Consider the following 15177-nt stretch of genomic DNA (forward strand, 5'->3'; position numbering starts at 1 on the left):
AATACAACACTGCTACACAACGCTTTATCAATACTAGATGGCGCTGTGTATAAGATGTGTACGCTTGATTTGCGCTAGATGGCGCTCGCGTATGCACTAGGCGCTAGGTCTTTGTCCAGGTTTAATTTAGCTCAATAGTAAATTCATTACAATTGATTATTAATTAATCACACACTCAAATACTTTATTTATGTGCATGTTTTCTGTAATCCAACTCCAAGCGCATTGATGAATGAGAATTTCCTCATTGATGTTGTACGGTTTCCGTGAGTGGATGTACGCTAGCATTTAACATAGGTTTCCGTTCGGAATAACCATTCTTGAGACCGCACACAGAGCAGATTACAAATCAACATTTTTATAATATATTTTGCCAAAAAAACAATAAGAACACTACGCAATGCTACACATTGAAATTAAGATTTCAAAACTAAACATAACCTGGGTCTAAGAACTATGATTAAGTACTATCAATGGGCCGCGTGTGTTGATTGCGGGGCGTGTTGCGACGCATGGTGTAAATGATGATGATGATGGTGATGATAGGTCAGCGTTGGTGCAGGTGGCGCCACAGCCACTGTTGGCGCACCGCCTACGCTGCTCGACGCAGCGCTGCCAGCGGCGGCAAAGCCGTTCGCCGCCGCCATCTGTTGCTCGTAGTTGGCATAGTGATCGTAGTAGCTGCCGTAGCTGCCGGGATCGAGACTCGCATTGCTTGGGTTCATTGCGCTGCCGCTACCGCCGGCGGTGGCGCTGCTGATGCCGTTGCCGTTGCCCGGCGCTGTGGTGCCCGTGTCGAAGTAACTGACGCCACTGTAACTATTGGCGCTCTCGTAGTAGTGTGCGTGGCCGGATACGTTGCCGAACTGCTGCTGCAGCTCGTAGTCGGACTTGTGGGATTCGCGATTGTAGTAATAGTCGTAGTTGTCCTCCACGCTGGCCGCATAGCCTGGCACAGGCTGCGTCTCCACAGTCGCATTGTACTTGATGGTGGGCGTCGTTTCATTCTTGCAGGACATCTCCGTGCTGCTGCCCAGATGCTTTATTTGCGAGTAGTTGATAAACTCCGGCTCCGGCGTGGCCAGCTGCGGACTGGACTCGTACGCCAGCTGCTGGCAGCTGCCGGCGATGGCATTGCCGTAGCTGGAGCTGGACTGCATGTTGAGCGCCGGCTGATAGGCGGCCAGCTCCGAGATGCACGTGTAGGGCAAGCTGGGCGACTTGCTCGGCGCGGCAGTTGCGGCAGTGGGCGTGGCATGGTAAATGGGATAGTTGTAGGTAATGTGCTGGTGGTTCACGGTAAATACATTGCCCGAGGACTCGCAGGGCGCGGGATCAGCATTGGCCAGCGGCCAGGAGCTGCTCATATAGTTGGACGTCTGACTGAGCTGATGGGCGCGCGTCGTGTCCTCCAGATAGCTGCACGTGCAGTGGCTGTACGTAGTGCACTTGCCACAGGCTGTATAAAAGTATGATCATTAGAATTGCCTTTGCAGGAGTTGTGATTTGATCCTTACCATTGAACTGATATATCTCCAAGGCCGAGTGGCCCAGCGGATTGCTGGCGTTGGTGCGCTTGAGCACCTTTCCCATGAGATTCTGTTGCTGTTGACGGAGAGAGTCGCACATGAATTACTCGCAATCGACCGTTGGCGGAACTCACCTTCACCTGCTTGACCAAGCCCGCCATGATCGACTTCTTGGGCGCACTGGGCGCCCTGGACGCGGATGTGCTGCTTGCCTTGCTGCCCGTCAGGGAGACCCGCCCGAAGGCACGCTTTGAGACGCTGGAGTTCTTGGGGTCGGGCCGCAGATGATCGTGCACGCCCTTGGCCTGAAAAAAGATGGCATTGCCCGAGTGCCGCCAGAAATGTGTCACCGGGTAGCCGCAGTGTCCGCGGCAGGGCTTTATCTCCAGCCGCCCGCCGCGACAGCTCTTGTTGGGGCAGGCCTTGCCCTCCTGCTTGCGGCGCGCCTTGTCGCAGATGGCCGGGCGCAGATTGATCTTGGAGCCGTTGGGCAGCGTGCAGTGGTGCGAGCAGACCAGCACACCCAGGCAGCTCTTCTTCAGTATGTTGACGTTGTGGTTGTTTGTGTTGCGCATCGCCCAGCCAGAGATGTGCTTCTTGGCCTCCTCGTTGTGCATCGAGTAGACCAGGCGAACATGCCCGTCACTCCACTCGCTAAACTCATCGAACTCAATGTCGGCCACCTGCGGCACGATCGCATCGTTGATATCCCAATCCCGCTTGCCCTTATGCGTCGTCATCCCGCTGGACGATGGCTGCAAGTGAATCTCTTGGCTCTGGTGATGCTGTTGCTGCTGTAGCTGTGGATGCTGCTCCGGTTGCGAGAGTTGTTGATAGTGTGCCTTGAAGGTGTAGCCATTTCTGTAAGGAATTCGACATGTCTTAAGCTTATCCTTACGTTTGCAGTTGTGCGATAGGATAAAATGTCTCCCAAGTTAGTCTGAGATGCACGTGAGATTACTTGACTGGGAACTGATTAGTCTAATCTTCAGCAGGAAGACAACAACTAGCTGAGACTAATCTCTAGGAGTATGTGGCCCACTTCGACTGCCTGATCTCTTAAACATAATTAAGTTCAGTTTTTCAGGGGAATTCCTTTCGTGGGTGCCAAAAGGAAAGTGCCAATAGCAATACATATTATTTGAAAGGATATTATAACAAAGTCTCCAAATATCTTGGGTCGTGGAAAGTGTGATGTTTTATATATTTCTTTTAATTTTATTCCCTTACAAACTATTATCTATCCCAAAAAAAAAATTAATTTGTTCCTGTAAAAAGAAAGGTCTTTCTCCCCTTCGACTGCTCTGATCTCTCTTAAATAAGCGCTGACTACTTCAAATTCCTTCTGAAAGCTTCCTTGTCCGGATATATGTAATTATGGTCCAGTCTTTGAGCTAACCATATGCATCTGTGCAATTTGACTATTACATAATTTGTGGATGAGATTATGTTCTTAGTCTTAATATTAACATCTTTATTTATTATAATTTAACCTACTAATTTTGTCTGATAAGATCCTTGCCTGGATCCTCTTTTATGAATATGATCTTTATCAATTGATGATCTCTTTTTTTTTAAACTCATATGATGCCTCTTTCTTTTTTCATGTAATGAAAGCTGCACATAGAGTACTCTGGGGTCAGCCTTAAAGCTGAAGAGCATGCAGACTCGTGGATGGAATGCGGATGACCTAAGCTCTTATCTGTACTCTGTTTAAGCTTAAAAGTGCTTGAATTACACTAAATTCACTCGCTTACAACGATTATTTAGCTCGCATCGATTTAATTGCTGTGGCATCTCTTTAAGGCCTCCAATCTTAATTGCACCTCTAAACGGTTCCTATGAAATGCTCGGAGCGCAGTTTATTGATATCGTCTGCGTGGCGTGGGCTGCGCGACAATCAAATGAATTGCTTGGCTTTATGCGTGTCATGGAACGCATAAGCTGGCCGAGCAGACAGCAGGCACCGTTAGGATTAGCCCAGTTAACCCACCAAGTAATGCAAGCCTGTCCCACGAGGTAATCCGAGCGCCAGCTTACAAAATGATTGGCACTTAAAGCGCCGGCGCTGTGTGACTCATCCACAGAGCAACGGAGAGACTCCAACCCGTCTCGAGTCGAGTTGAGTCGAGTCAAGTCTCGTGGTTGCCCCACGTTTAGATTTATGCGGCAAACGTTTAGTGGAGCTCGCTCTACAATTAGCAATAAATTTGTCGAGCCAACGCGCTGCATTGCTGCTCATTAGAGGGCGCCCTGCGGCCTCGGCCTCAGCCTCAGAGTCAGCCTCTGAGTGGGCAAACATAATAATTTTTTTATGTTTACCGGGAAGACAGCAGGCCGCTTGGCCCTTTGGCCCAACTGGGCTCTAATAAGCTGATACCTGATCGAGCGCCTGGTGGTCCGCTATGAACCTGTTCCACGCTTCTTGCGCCTCATGTTTTTGGGTCTCGTTTGTCGTTTGTCGGTTGTCGCTTTGTTTTGGGCACGTAAATTGACTGCTTGACACTTCGCAGCGCTTATCTGATATTGATAGCGTCACTTCGTTGTTTTGGTGGCTGTGACATGTTCTCTTCTGGGCTGCCCATAATAACTTTGTCACCTACAAAATATGTCTATATACAAATCGCGGCTAGAGCTCGGCTCGAGCATCGGACCCTTTCACTGGGCCCAGTCAGCCCCCGCGTTGGGCCCTAGGTGCATGTGTGTGGTCCGTGTTCCCCGTGGCTTTTTTCGAGTGTTATTAACCAAGTCTCGCCGCCTCCCTCCCTTCCCGCCTTCTCTCTGTTAGTCTCTGCTCCCAGGGCTAGGCTAGGCTCAGCATGATAATAAAGCGCTTGAAATAATTTAAATATTTTTGTGCTTATGCCGATGTTTTGTTTCTTTCTTTTTATTGGATTCTTTCCATTTGTATGTTTTTTGCGCATACCGATTTATTGATTGCCTCAGCTGGGCCTTATCATTGCGTTTCGTAATTGGCTCAAACTTTAAGCAAAGCACATTTTACAGATTTTTCAATCAACTCTTTGTTGATTTGATTGTGTCAGTTTTGCCAGAAATAATCGTATAATATTTGGAAGACCTAAATATTCGCTGATCCTAAAACAATTATGTAAATCACAAAACAATTATGACAATTAGATCTGTTCGTAAGGGTATTCAATACTCGGCACTCTTATGATATTTTTCTCTCTAGTTTTACTTGAATGTAATTGCGCTGTTTTTAATGTGAAAAACATATTTCTCGATACCGCAAAAAATGCTTTAATATTATTTTTAGTAATTAAGATAAGATTTCTTTGGTATTGTAATTTTATGCAGAAATTAACCTACGTCAAGTGGATGCCTTTGACCTTTTGCAGTAAATTATAAACAACATCGCAAATAATAGTAAAAATATCAAATCATAATGTCATAATAGATAAGATGCAATACTTTATATTCTTTAATTTATTGTTGAATAGTTGGGCTTAAATTTATGTAATATTTTATTTATATAGAAAAAAATAATGTATATCAACAATAATTTATTTTGAGGATTGCCCTTGGAGTTTGCAAATAACGAGATTGTGCCAAAGTTGTTTTTTGCTCACTTTGAAAATAATTGCGTAGCTTGAGATTATGTTTGCGGTAGCGAATTTATTTATTGGAAAATAACTGCTGATATTGCTGTGTATATAGCAGTCCATACTTATTGAAAATATATTACATTAAAATTACTTTTGTTATCATAAATACGTTTTTTCTTCTTCTTTGAATTTATTTGCACCCGCACTCACAAATATTTAACCACAACTACGTGTTTATTTCTAAATATAAAGTTCTGTTTGAGCTTAAAAAAATTCATTTTGACTCGCCTGCTAAAAAATAATGTATACTTGATCAATTTCGTATATTCATTTACTTTCTTATTTGGCTTTTAAATTTTAAATCTCTATTTTCTATCAATAATAAAATGTTACTCAAAGTTTTTCTTTCGACCAAAATAACTTTGCCCCTGAGCTTAAACATAATCTTTGGCCTGGTCTATTGGCAATAAATAAATGAAATGTACCAAAACATTCAATAAATCAAACTAATTTATTAATTTTTCCTTAATCCAATTAGCCCTGTTGAATACTTCAAGTCTTATCATGGTCCAAATAAATATAAGAATTTAAATAAATTAAATATTTATTGATATAATACCCCTTATTGTTTGATAATGGTGTGTTTAGTTTTTACTTTAAGTTAAACTCACATATCATGAATTTCAATTAAAAAATTCGAAGATAGTAAGAATAGGGTATATTCGCGGTCGATCGTCTTGAGTATCGAAATATATGCTCGGGTATTTTGGAATTGTTTCGACTGAAGCTTTTTATCGTAAATGCGTGAATGTTTGCATATTAATAATTCTTTGAATGCCTTTGTCTGGTGTCAAGGGACTTGAAAGCGCAGAGGAGAGGCTACCATCGATATGCCAAACAGAACTTACAAAACAACCATATTCCAAACAAATGCGGTTAATCCAGAGAATGTGTGTGTGCGTGTGTATTTGTGTGTCGAACGATATATCCAATAAATAGTTGAACTGTGAGATGCGCACTTGTCAAACTGTTGTCACTTCACAATTGCAGCACTTGGCCATTATAATCGCAATGGCGTCAATAGACTTCCGTGGGCCCTAACACAATTGTGTATCTGTATCTAACGAATAGAAAGCAACCGTCGCTAGTTTGTTCGGTCTGAGCACACGCAATGACAACGACAACGACAACGGCGACGACAACGACAACGACATGGACAACGGCGACGACAACAATGACGACCTTTCGCTGTGGCAACCTGTGCGCGCGCTGTGTGCAGCAGGGCGAAATTTACGTATCTGCCAGATAGAAAACAACAGAAAATAAAATGAGCATATGGAACTTCGGCTGAAGACAAAAACGACGCTGCCAAAGTTTTGTCAACAATGAAATGATATTATGGCTGGCTCCACCTACAAAAACCAACAACAGCCACACACCAAGCCGCTGCTGAGAGACGAGCGTATTGAGCGGACCCATTGGACGCACGGACGGACCATTCTACACCCGCATAAATTTGGCAAAAACTCCACAAACGACGACGGCGACGACGTCGGCGCACAATCAACAGCCAACTCCATCCCGGCCGTAGGGAGCTGCAGACAGAGGCAGCAGCCGCAGCTGCCGTTCCACGTATGCTCGCTGCAAATGTATCCGTCAGATACGAGCATCTGTGTGTGTGTGTGTGTGTTTGAGTGCGTCTGTCTGTGTGTGTGCGCGCGCTGCCAATTCCAAGTTCATTCCAGTCGTCGCTGATTGGTCGGATAACAGCTGCGGACGCGCACAATGCACACACACGCACACGCACACGCACACACACACACACAAGACTCTGTGAAGTGTGGCAAGCGTGTGTAGAGCCGGCATTGCTCATTATCTGCTTGTGTGTGTGTGTGTGTGTATCTGAGAGTGGCTCTAAGTATCTCATGTGTATTGTTCATTGCATATGAGTTTGATAATTATGATGGAAAATTTAATTATTTATTTATTATCTGTGCTTTTTGTGGTGCTTGAAAAGCCCTGAAGCTCGTTTAAGGACTCGCTTTGCCAAATCAATTAAATCTCTAGAAATGTAAAACTGGCTACAATAAAAAACATATTCAAGTATGCTTAAAGCTAGATGAAATCAATATTGTTACTGATTTTACAAAAGTGCACGAAGTAAAAAATGTCTTACTTTCTCAAGGCGACTTTGAACTTGGGCTAAGAAAAAGATATATTGTGTTAGCCAGTATTGGAGTAAGCTATAGCTTGTAGTTGATAGGCAAAATGTATAAATAACATTTTTTATGTAAATTATGACATTTGCATCAGAAACTTGTATGTTCATATTATTTCTAGCACTAATTAAAGATATTAGTTGGTCAATTATAATACGTTAACGTTTTTAGTTTGCGCCAAGTTTTTATTTATTTTTCGTTAACAATCACATAATTCCAAAAATGCTTGTCCTGATTGATTGGACTGGGGCAGAAGATGGCATACGGATGCGTAAATTAAATCATTTTCGAATGCAAATCAACGGCCCAGTTTTACTCAAAATCGAAGAGCGCCACTCATTACCAGTTCACGCCCGTCAATTTCTCAAATGTTCCATCTGCCGTTGGGGTTAATCACATTAAGAGTCATATAAAGCCGGGAACATCGCGTACAAAATAAGCATAAACAAATGAAAATAATAACATGGTCAGCGAGCAACGAACGGCATTTGGTAATGAGAACGACAAGGCATTATTGAGGAAGAGTCCAACTGGTGCTGGTGCCGGAGCTTGTCGTCTTGTGTTTTCACCTGATCGGCCCGCATCGCCATTTAGGTTAAAGTTACAGTCCAAAAAACAGAAAAAAGTAAAATAAAACAAATTTATGCGTCCAGTTGTTGGTAGTTGGTAGCCAGCCAGCCAGAGTCGACTGACAATTAGCCAACGACGCCCTTAGACAATGCCAATGGGCTTGCAGGTGGGCAGGGGAAAGCAAGTTGCCAGCAAATAGGCGTTAAAGTGAAAATTGAGGTGCCGTTGACAGGAAATGCAATGAAAGAAATGCTGCGGCTGCGACTGCGCCTGCGACTGCGGCTGCTGCTGCTCATTGACTGTGACCCATAATTAAAAGGGCAGTGCGCAGTCACCTGGGCTGATTATACGGGATTGGGCCTCAAGATGTGTGTACTACCCCAATAGGCAGAAATGGCTGCCAGCCAGCCGTTGAGTGGCTCCTAACTCTTGGCCTGTTGCCGACGTTGTTGTCGCCTTAACGCACCACTCGCCAAATTATACGGGTGACAAAAACATATTTCAATGCAACAAAAATAGTAGAAAAACACAAACACACGCACACACTCACGCACACACTTCATTTTACAACTCGTAAATGTTTAGTTTGTTGCAGCTGCGCTCACAACTTTGGCTTTTCGCAATTAATTGCTCAACATTATTATAATCATGCCTTGTTTAATGTAGATACACTCGGTGTGGTCCCAGTCCGACTCCAGCCGACTCCGCCGTAGACTCCAGCAGCGCTCGCTGGCTGCGCTCTAATGAGCGCGTGCTCTCCAACTGACAAAAGCTCAAGCTGTTCCCAAAAAAACAAAAAAAAAAGGGCCTGTCATTGAAGACACCACAAATAACAATAAACCAAGAAAACAAAAATATAGAAAAAAAAATATTTCGTTTTTTAGCGCACCAAATTAATCATTGCTCAGTTAAAATAAATAAAAATTGGTTTAGTTTCAAATGGTTTTCAAATGATTCGAAGCACAAATATTATTAATTAATTAGCTGCGCTCTACACTTCAACAAATTTTACTCTTGAAAATGTTGCAATATTAAAGTAAAATAGAAAATATGAAGAACAATTAATAAGAAAATGTAATATATATCCGAGTAATCAAAACTATTAAATTTATAAATACAAAATTACAAAAGCTAAAAGTCAATTCAGATTTCGACGTAAATTTACAATAAAAATATTTATTCAATTTTAATTGAGGCAATTGAATTAATAAAATAGCTGATAAATATAAATAAATAAATATAAAATTATTTATATTGTGCAGAGATAAATTTATAAATGTGTTTTATACAATTTTTTCATCATTTTTTGGAAATATATTGGAATTTTTGGTCGTCAAACATTTTTTTACTGTTGCCCAGTCAAAACAAAAATCACAGACAAGCTCCAAAGTGCGACTTGTGGCACCCAACAAAGACAAAGACCAACCGAAGGCAATTTTTCCATTTACGCAATTAATTGGTCGTCACGCTGGGCGGTCCACTAATAGATCAAGGGAAACAACAACAACAAGGCATTTTAAATGCGGATTAACATTTTGCCTATTGACTGATTAATATTTAACACACACACACACACAAACAGAAAAATCACCCACAACAACATTGTTTTTGAGAGGCCTTTTGACAAATGTGTTTAAGCCAAATGCTAATGGATTTTTGGAGTCAAAGAGTCAGAGGATTGTGACCTTATAAATGAGCCCGATTAGAACCCAATTATAAAGGCGCGATGTTCGCTCTTCCAAATGAGCCGCAAGCGTTAAGACAAAAAAGGCTTTTTGATTATGAAAATTATGACTCATAAATTTAATTTTATGACTTCTTTCTGCTGCAACACCGGCACACAAAAAAAGCAGAAGGTGCCAAAATTACATAGCTCCTGTGATGTAATTTACTCACATAAGCCTAAAGAGCGGCTGGGCAGCGGCTGTCTTGGGCCATTTCTTCATCAGTCGGGCAAATTGGCCAAAATCGAATCGTCGCTGCCTTACACTTTAATCAGTTAAATGAACTGTTGAAAATTTGCCACATTTGCGGCATAATGATTTTAATAGCAGCCCGGACAGCCTGGCCCAGTCGGACCTGGCCACGCGTGTCGTCCTGTCGCCTGTTTAAACAATAAGCAGACCCTGACAGGGCTCCGGGCAAAAGCCATTTGACACTAATGTGTTTTGGCCGCGAAACGTTTGATTATCGCACATGCACGCATCTCATCTTATTGCCTTTCATCTGATGCATGTCAAGGAACTCGGCCTAAACACAGGCTTCCGAGGTACACGATCATTACTGGAATTTTTGTTACCTTATTTTTTCCCAGTTGTCAAAGTGCAGTTAGACGCCCGAGGCCCTGTTTCACATCAGCATCATTTTGCCAACAGCCTGAATACTTTTTTTGGGCCAACTTTTTCAATTTTTACGTATTTTATTTACGTAGTATGTGTTTGTGGAAAAGCTGCCCCATGTCCATGCCCTTGACCTTGGCGCTCAGCTCTGTGCCCGTCCACAGTTATATTGGCTTATCTTGAGTGCATCCATTCATATCAATTTCAATGCCTCTGTGCTCCAACGAGCCGCGATGCTGCGATAAGATAGCAGAGTGGTTCGACTACTGGGTGGCTTTGAAAGTTGGGGTTAATTTCAAATTGAGTTCGGCATGATTTCGCATCATTCTTTGGGTCGGCCTGCAACGACTTTGAGTTTGAATTGCGCAAACAAATATTATTTTTGGTTCCTGAAATTCAGGGAAAAATCAAAACCATAACCCATTTTGTGAATAATTTACACATTTTTATATCATTTTTATATCTGACTATCATTGCAATTAAATAGTCGCAAATGAGAAGTGAATCAATGAATGGACTTATCTCAAAATACCCTAAAACAGTCACATGTTCGTAAAACGGTCTGTTTAAAGACTGCCAATCTTTTGTGCTTCAAATCTCTTAAATATTTATTTTAAATGGTTTTAATATTTTTGATTTAAATAATATTTTACAATATACTTAATATACTATATATATATATATATATGTTTGATATTTTAGTGAGACAAAGAGTGTAAAAACCACCTGGGCTCCTTCAAGTTAAATATAGTTCAATTTACCAATTGTATGAATGTTTAATTAACAAAACAGAAACTGTTATTAAAATTTTCCATATTGTAATACTTACTCCTTTACTCTTTTTAATAACTTTTTCCTCCCTATTCTTTCTAATTTATTATATATGCTAAATATATACTAAAGATTGCTTTGAATGTTCGCTTAAAAATACTCTTTCTGGTCTAACAACGTCCATCTTAGCTGAAACTCGTTTGCCGACCATTAATAAGTAATAAATAAAAGAAATATATATTCGTTTGTAAGCCTCAGCTGGACGACAACTCTCTCGTTGGGTCTTAGCTAGTAAAACAAGATGTGAAATCTGGACACAATTGAATTCATCCCGCATATATATGCGCATAAGCAATCAAGTTGGCAAAAGTAGCGTAGCGCCAGGCCACTTAGGTGCGACCGATCCAGACGACAATCCGACTGGCCAGCGGCACGCATGACCTACGACAAGGTGCTGCCGCAGACCAGTCGGCCAGTCGGCCAGCCGGCAGACGCCAAAAATGAACGGTTCATATATATATATATATATATACATATATAGACGCTTAACTTAATTACGATTATGTTGACGACTGCGATTACGATTATGATTATAGCTGAATGAAGGCCAGCCAGTAGGCAGAGTCGGGAGTTATCAGCACATCAGAGGCGATTATAGAAATGAAGAGTGCGCGCATGCGAAATCAAAGGATCACAGTTTATTAAAATTCAATAAATGTGCGCGGGCCATGGCCAACAGGTGCTATCGGCCAGAATGCTACAAAATGCAACTAAATAATAACAACAATTAATTTAGCTCCGAATGCTATGAGCTCTCTGGCAGCACACTCCATCGGAGCACGTAGACGGCACGGGTTAAATTCTCAAACAGACCACGAAAAGGAAGTGGCAAAGACTGCGGCAAGCCGCCAGCCCAGCAGCTGCACCTCTTCTTCTTCTGCTGCACGAGTTTATGCAGGCGGCAGGCAGCAGACAGCAGACAGCAGGCGGCTGCTGTTGTGGAGCTGTTGCAAGTGCCACATACAGATTTACATGCTAGGCAGCGCCTCGAGTCTGCGGCACGTGCTTCGCATGGCCAAGCCAGACGCAAAACTAAAGGTGCAAACCAGAAACTCCCACGTTCATTTAGAGGCCCACTCGAAATTGATGTACGAGCGCGCCCAGTCATAGCCCCGTCCCGTCCCGGAGATAGCTGGGAATCAAAGAGCTCATCATATGATCAATCACTTTGCCAGTCTGTCTGTCTGTCTGTCTGTCTGTCTGTCTGTCTGTCTGTCAGTTTGTTGTGCCCAAACGAACAAAGACTGCGACAATTGCCTTTGACAGTTTTTACCGTTTGTCAATTGTTGTTTATGTCGCGCCCGATTATTCGACTGGGGAGGATTATTCTTATAGAGTGTGCTCATCTATTTCGCATCCACACACACTTATTTTTGCATATGCTCATGTGAGAAGGAGGAGCATATCTGTCAAGGCAGCTGCTAATGGATATGTGACTTCTATTGACTGGAGGAGTGCCATTAATGTTATCCATTTGATACAAAAATGTTAGATGTTATACATCGCAAAACTAGAGGGAACTTTATAAAACCAACATTTTGTCTTGTGCTTCCAATAACATTTTAACTATACGCTTTATGAGAATAACAGACAAATGGAGGCAGGCTCTAACATAGTCAGGATCAAGAGCCAAGTCAACTATCGGGCCAAGTCCGACCGTCCATCCAGCCCTTATATTAAACAAGCTGACTTGGTCGATATACAATAGAGACTAACTTTAGTTGCTTAATAAATGAATCTTTAAGAATAATTTAAGCATTACTAAAAGTAAAGCTGAAAGCAGTTGAATTTAAGTGTATTGAGTATTGGCATTAGGCATATCAAATGCCAGTTTATTTTACTTGATTTTTACCCACATTTGTATCTACACATTTCACATTCATTCTCTCTTCACGCCTGCCAATTTGGCAAATGCGCTTTGCCATAAATTTCCAAATGAAAAAAAAGTTATCTATTTTGCGGCTCACCTAGGACGCGTGCCCATGTGCTGCTCCAGGTTCGGGTACGGGCACACGCATTGCTGGCGCTCCATGAGGCCATAAAAACTGGAAAACAAATCCCTCTAATTAGCCAACATTCTGGTGACAATAGTTGGCGGGCGTATTATCAAATGCAAATTGGCATAAAAACACAGGCAAATGGCATGGCGAAACACACAAACAAATGAATCTATCGAATGCAAACACAAAATTTGATATTTTTGTCGCATTTTTAGAGGCAAAATCATGTGCAATTGTTTTGTGGGCCATAAATTACTCAAATCATTTGGCCCAGAACGACCTCTCGCGCGGGCACTCGAAGTCGAATCTGAATCGAAATCGGAATCGAAATCGCCAAACATTTCATTAGTCAATGTGCATTTAACGTTTCGTGTTTATTTATTTTTATTTTTTTCGGAGGGATGGTTTGCTGGTTTTGCCCACCCTGCCGCGCTAGGGGCGCATTAGAAACCAAGTGCAAATAGAATGGGATGCTAATTTAGAACAGACAATCGCCTCACGATCTAATGAGTGTGCACAATAAATTATGCGTTCTGACAATCGAACTGAATTGGAGATTTTTTGTTTGGTTTGGTAGGGCGACACTTGGCAAATCCTAATCTATTAGATGGCACTTAGATAGTAACTATGCCAGGTTCCAGCGAAAGGTGCCGATATCTAGGCATCTTTGCAGAGGCGACCACACGCAAGCCTTGGGCTTCGCTTGGCTCCTGGCAATATGTCAACATTTGCTAGCTAATTAAATCCAAATTGAAAGTTAAAACCAAACACTTTTAATAGGAAAAACCCACAACATCACCACGGGCACACTTGAGGCGCGGCAGGAGTCATAAAAGCAACAACAACACACACACATACTCAGAGACTTGGCCACTCTTCACACCTCTCGACAACGCCGCAGACACATCCTGTGGCGCATGGCACGTCGTCGTCTTCGTCGTTGGCCTGGTCATTAGTGTCTGGCTGCAGCACCGGAGGCATCTGCATTTGTGTCACCTGCCGAGCTCGAGCCCGTGCTAGAGCTGACGTTACAATTACCTGGTAATACGACGACGACGACCACAGAAGGTCTAACAACGGCACAGCTTGCCATGATGTTGGCTTTGGGTATTGCCATAGCCATAGAAGTCAAGATGTCAAGGCGTGAAGATCGCCGCCAAACTGCTTGGCATCAATTCGGGCGGGGCAAGTGCTGTGCGAATGAGGTCATATCATCAATTATACGTTATGCTCCAGTCACAGTGTAGGAGTTGCAGCATGTGCCAGTCCGAACGACTGTTATTTATCCTCACGATCCGCCGGCTTATGAGCCCTGTTGAAGCCCCTACAGCAATGGCTTATGTGTGACCTTCAAGTGATATGAAGAGAGGTCATAAATGCAGCACAGCGCATCCCTGGTAGTTCCTTTAATTTCCATGCGATTTATAACACATTTTACCAAGTGAATAAGTTGAGTTTGCATATATACTCGCTCGAACTTACATATTAATAGATTATTCAATCAAAATTGAAAACCCTTTGTTCCGCCAAATTAAACAGATATTTGACACAACGTTCAGTGCCAATAAAATATGTTAAATTTACCAAAAAACATATTTTATTGCGTTAAGAACTTTGAGATAAATATAAAAAAGTTAAGTCAAATAGAGGAAGATGGCTAAAACACATTTGCATATATATAAATACTTCATATATTATACCTTAAAGTACTATACTTATGTATAAGTGTGCATACTCTCACATCCTGGACATTTTAGTTTATTGAATTCGGAATTCATTAAGAAAACTAGTCACATATTACTTAAATTTGCAATCAATATGGAATAGCTGATGGATAAGTTATCCCTTTAAAAAACTTTTAACCTCAGCACTTCGCTCCCACTAATATCCTACGTAATAGTTTGTTACAATTGTTCCCATTGGCAATGGGAAAACAGCAGCCCGCGATATGTTTTCACACTTGAAAGGAGGGCAAGAAGTTGCTACCAAGTTCCTTTCATAATGCCCAATATAAATCCAATTAGCACGCTTTTTGTCTGCGCTACACAACTGACAATTTATGTGCGTCCTTTGAGCCCAGCAAACAGACAGAATTAACAGAAGAGCAAAACAAATAAGGTTGA

General features: G+C 42.1%; 1 protein-coding gene across 1 annotated transcript; it reads right to left on the minus strand.

Annotated features, from left to right (window-relative positions):
- Positions 1–470: 470 nt before the first annotated feature.
- Positions 471–14041, minus strand: LOC115763553 (transcription factor glial cells missing 2). Its single transcript, XM_030706171.1, has 5 exons — positions 13938–14041; positions 13022–13099; positions 1664–2390; positions 1518–1605; positions 471–1459 (listed from the first exon to the last, which is right to left on the minus strand). Exons 1-5 carry the CDS (start codon positions 14039–14041, stop codon positions 471–473), a joined length of 1986 nt encoding a protein of 661 aa, XP_030562031.1.
- Positions 14042–15177: the final 1136 nt, after the last annotated feature.

This window comes from Drosophila novamexicana, unplaced genomic scaffold (assembly GCF_003285875.2).
Source record: "Drosophila novamexicana strain 15010-1031.04,08,12 unplaced genomic scaffold, DnovRS2.1 tig00000739-arrow-arrow-pilon, whole genome shotgun sequence".
In the NCBI taxonomy this organism is placed as follows: Eukaryota; Metazoa; Arthropoda; class Insecta; order Diptera; family Drosophilidae; genus Drosophila; species Drosophila novamexicana.

Bases quoted from the DNA above. Each gene is read 5' to 3' on its own strand.
- LOC115763553 (XM_030706171.1), bottom strand. From the start codon at position 14,041: ATGCAGATGCCTCCGGTGCTGCAGCCAGACACTAATGACCAGGCCAAC. The intron at 2,391-13,021 runs GTGAGCCGCAAA...AATTCCTTACAG, and splicing joins CACATGGGCACGCGTCCTAG to AAATGGCTACACCTTCAAGG. The intron at 1,606-1,663 runs GTGAGTTCCGCC...CTCCGTCAACAG, and splicing joins GCTTGGTCAAGCAGGTGAAG to CAACAGAATCTCATGGGAAA.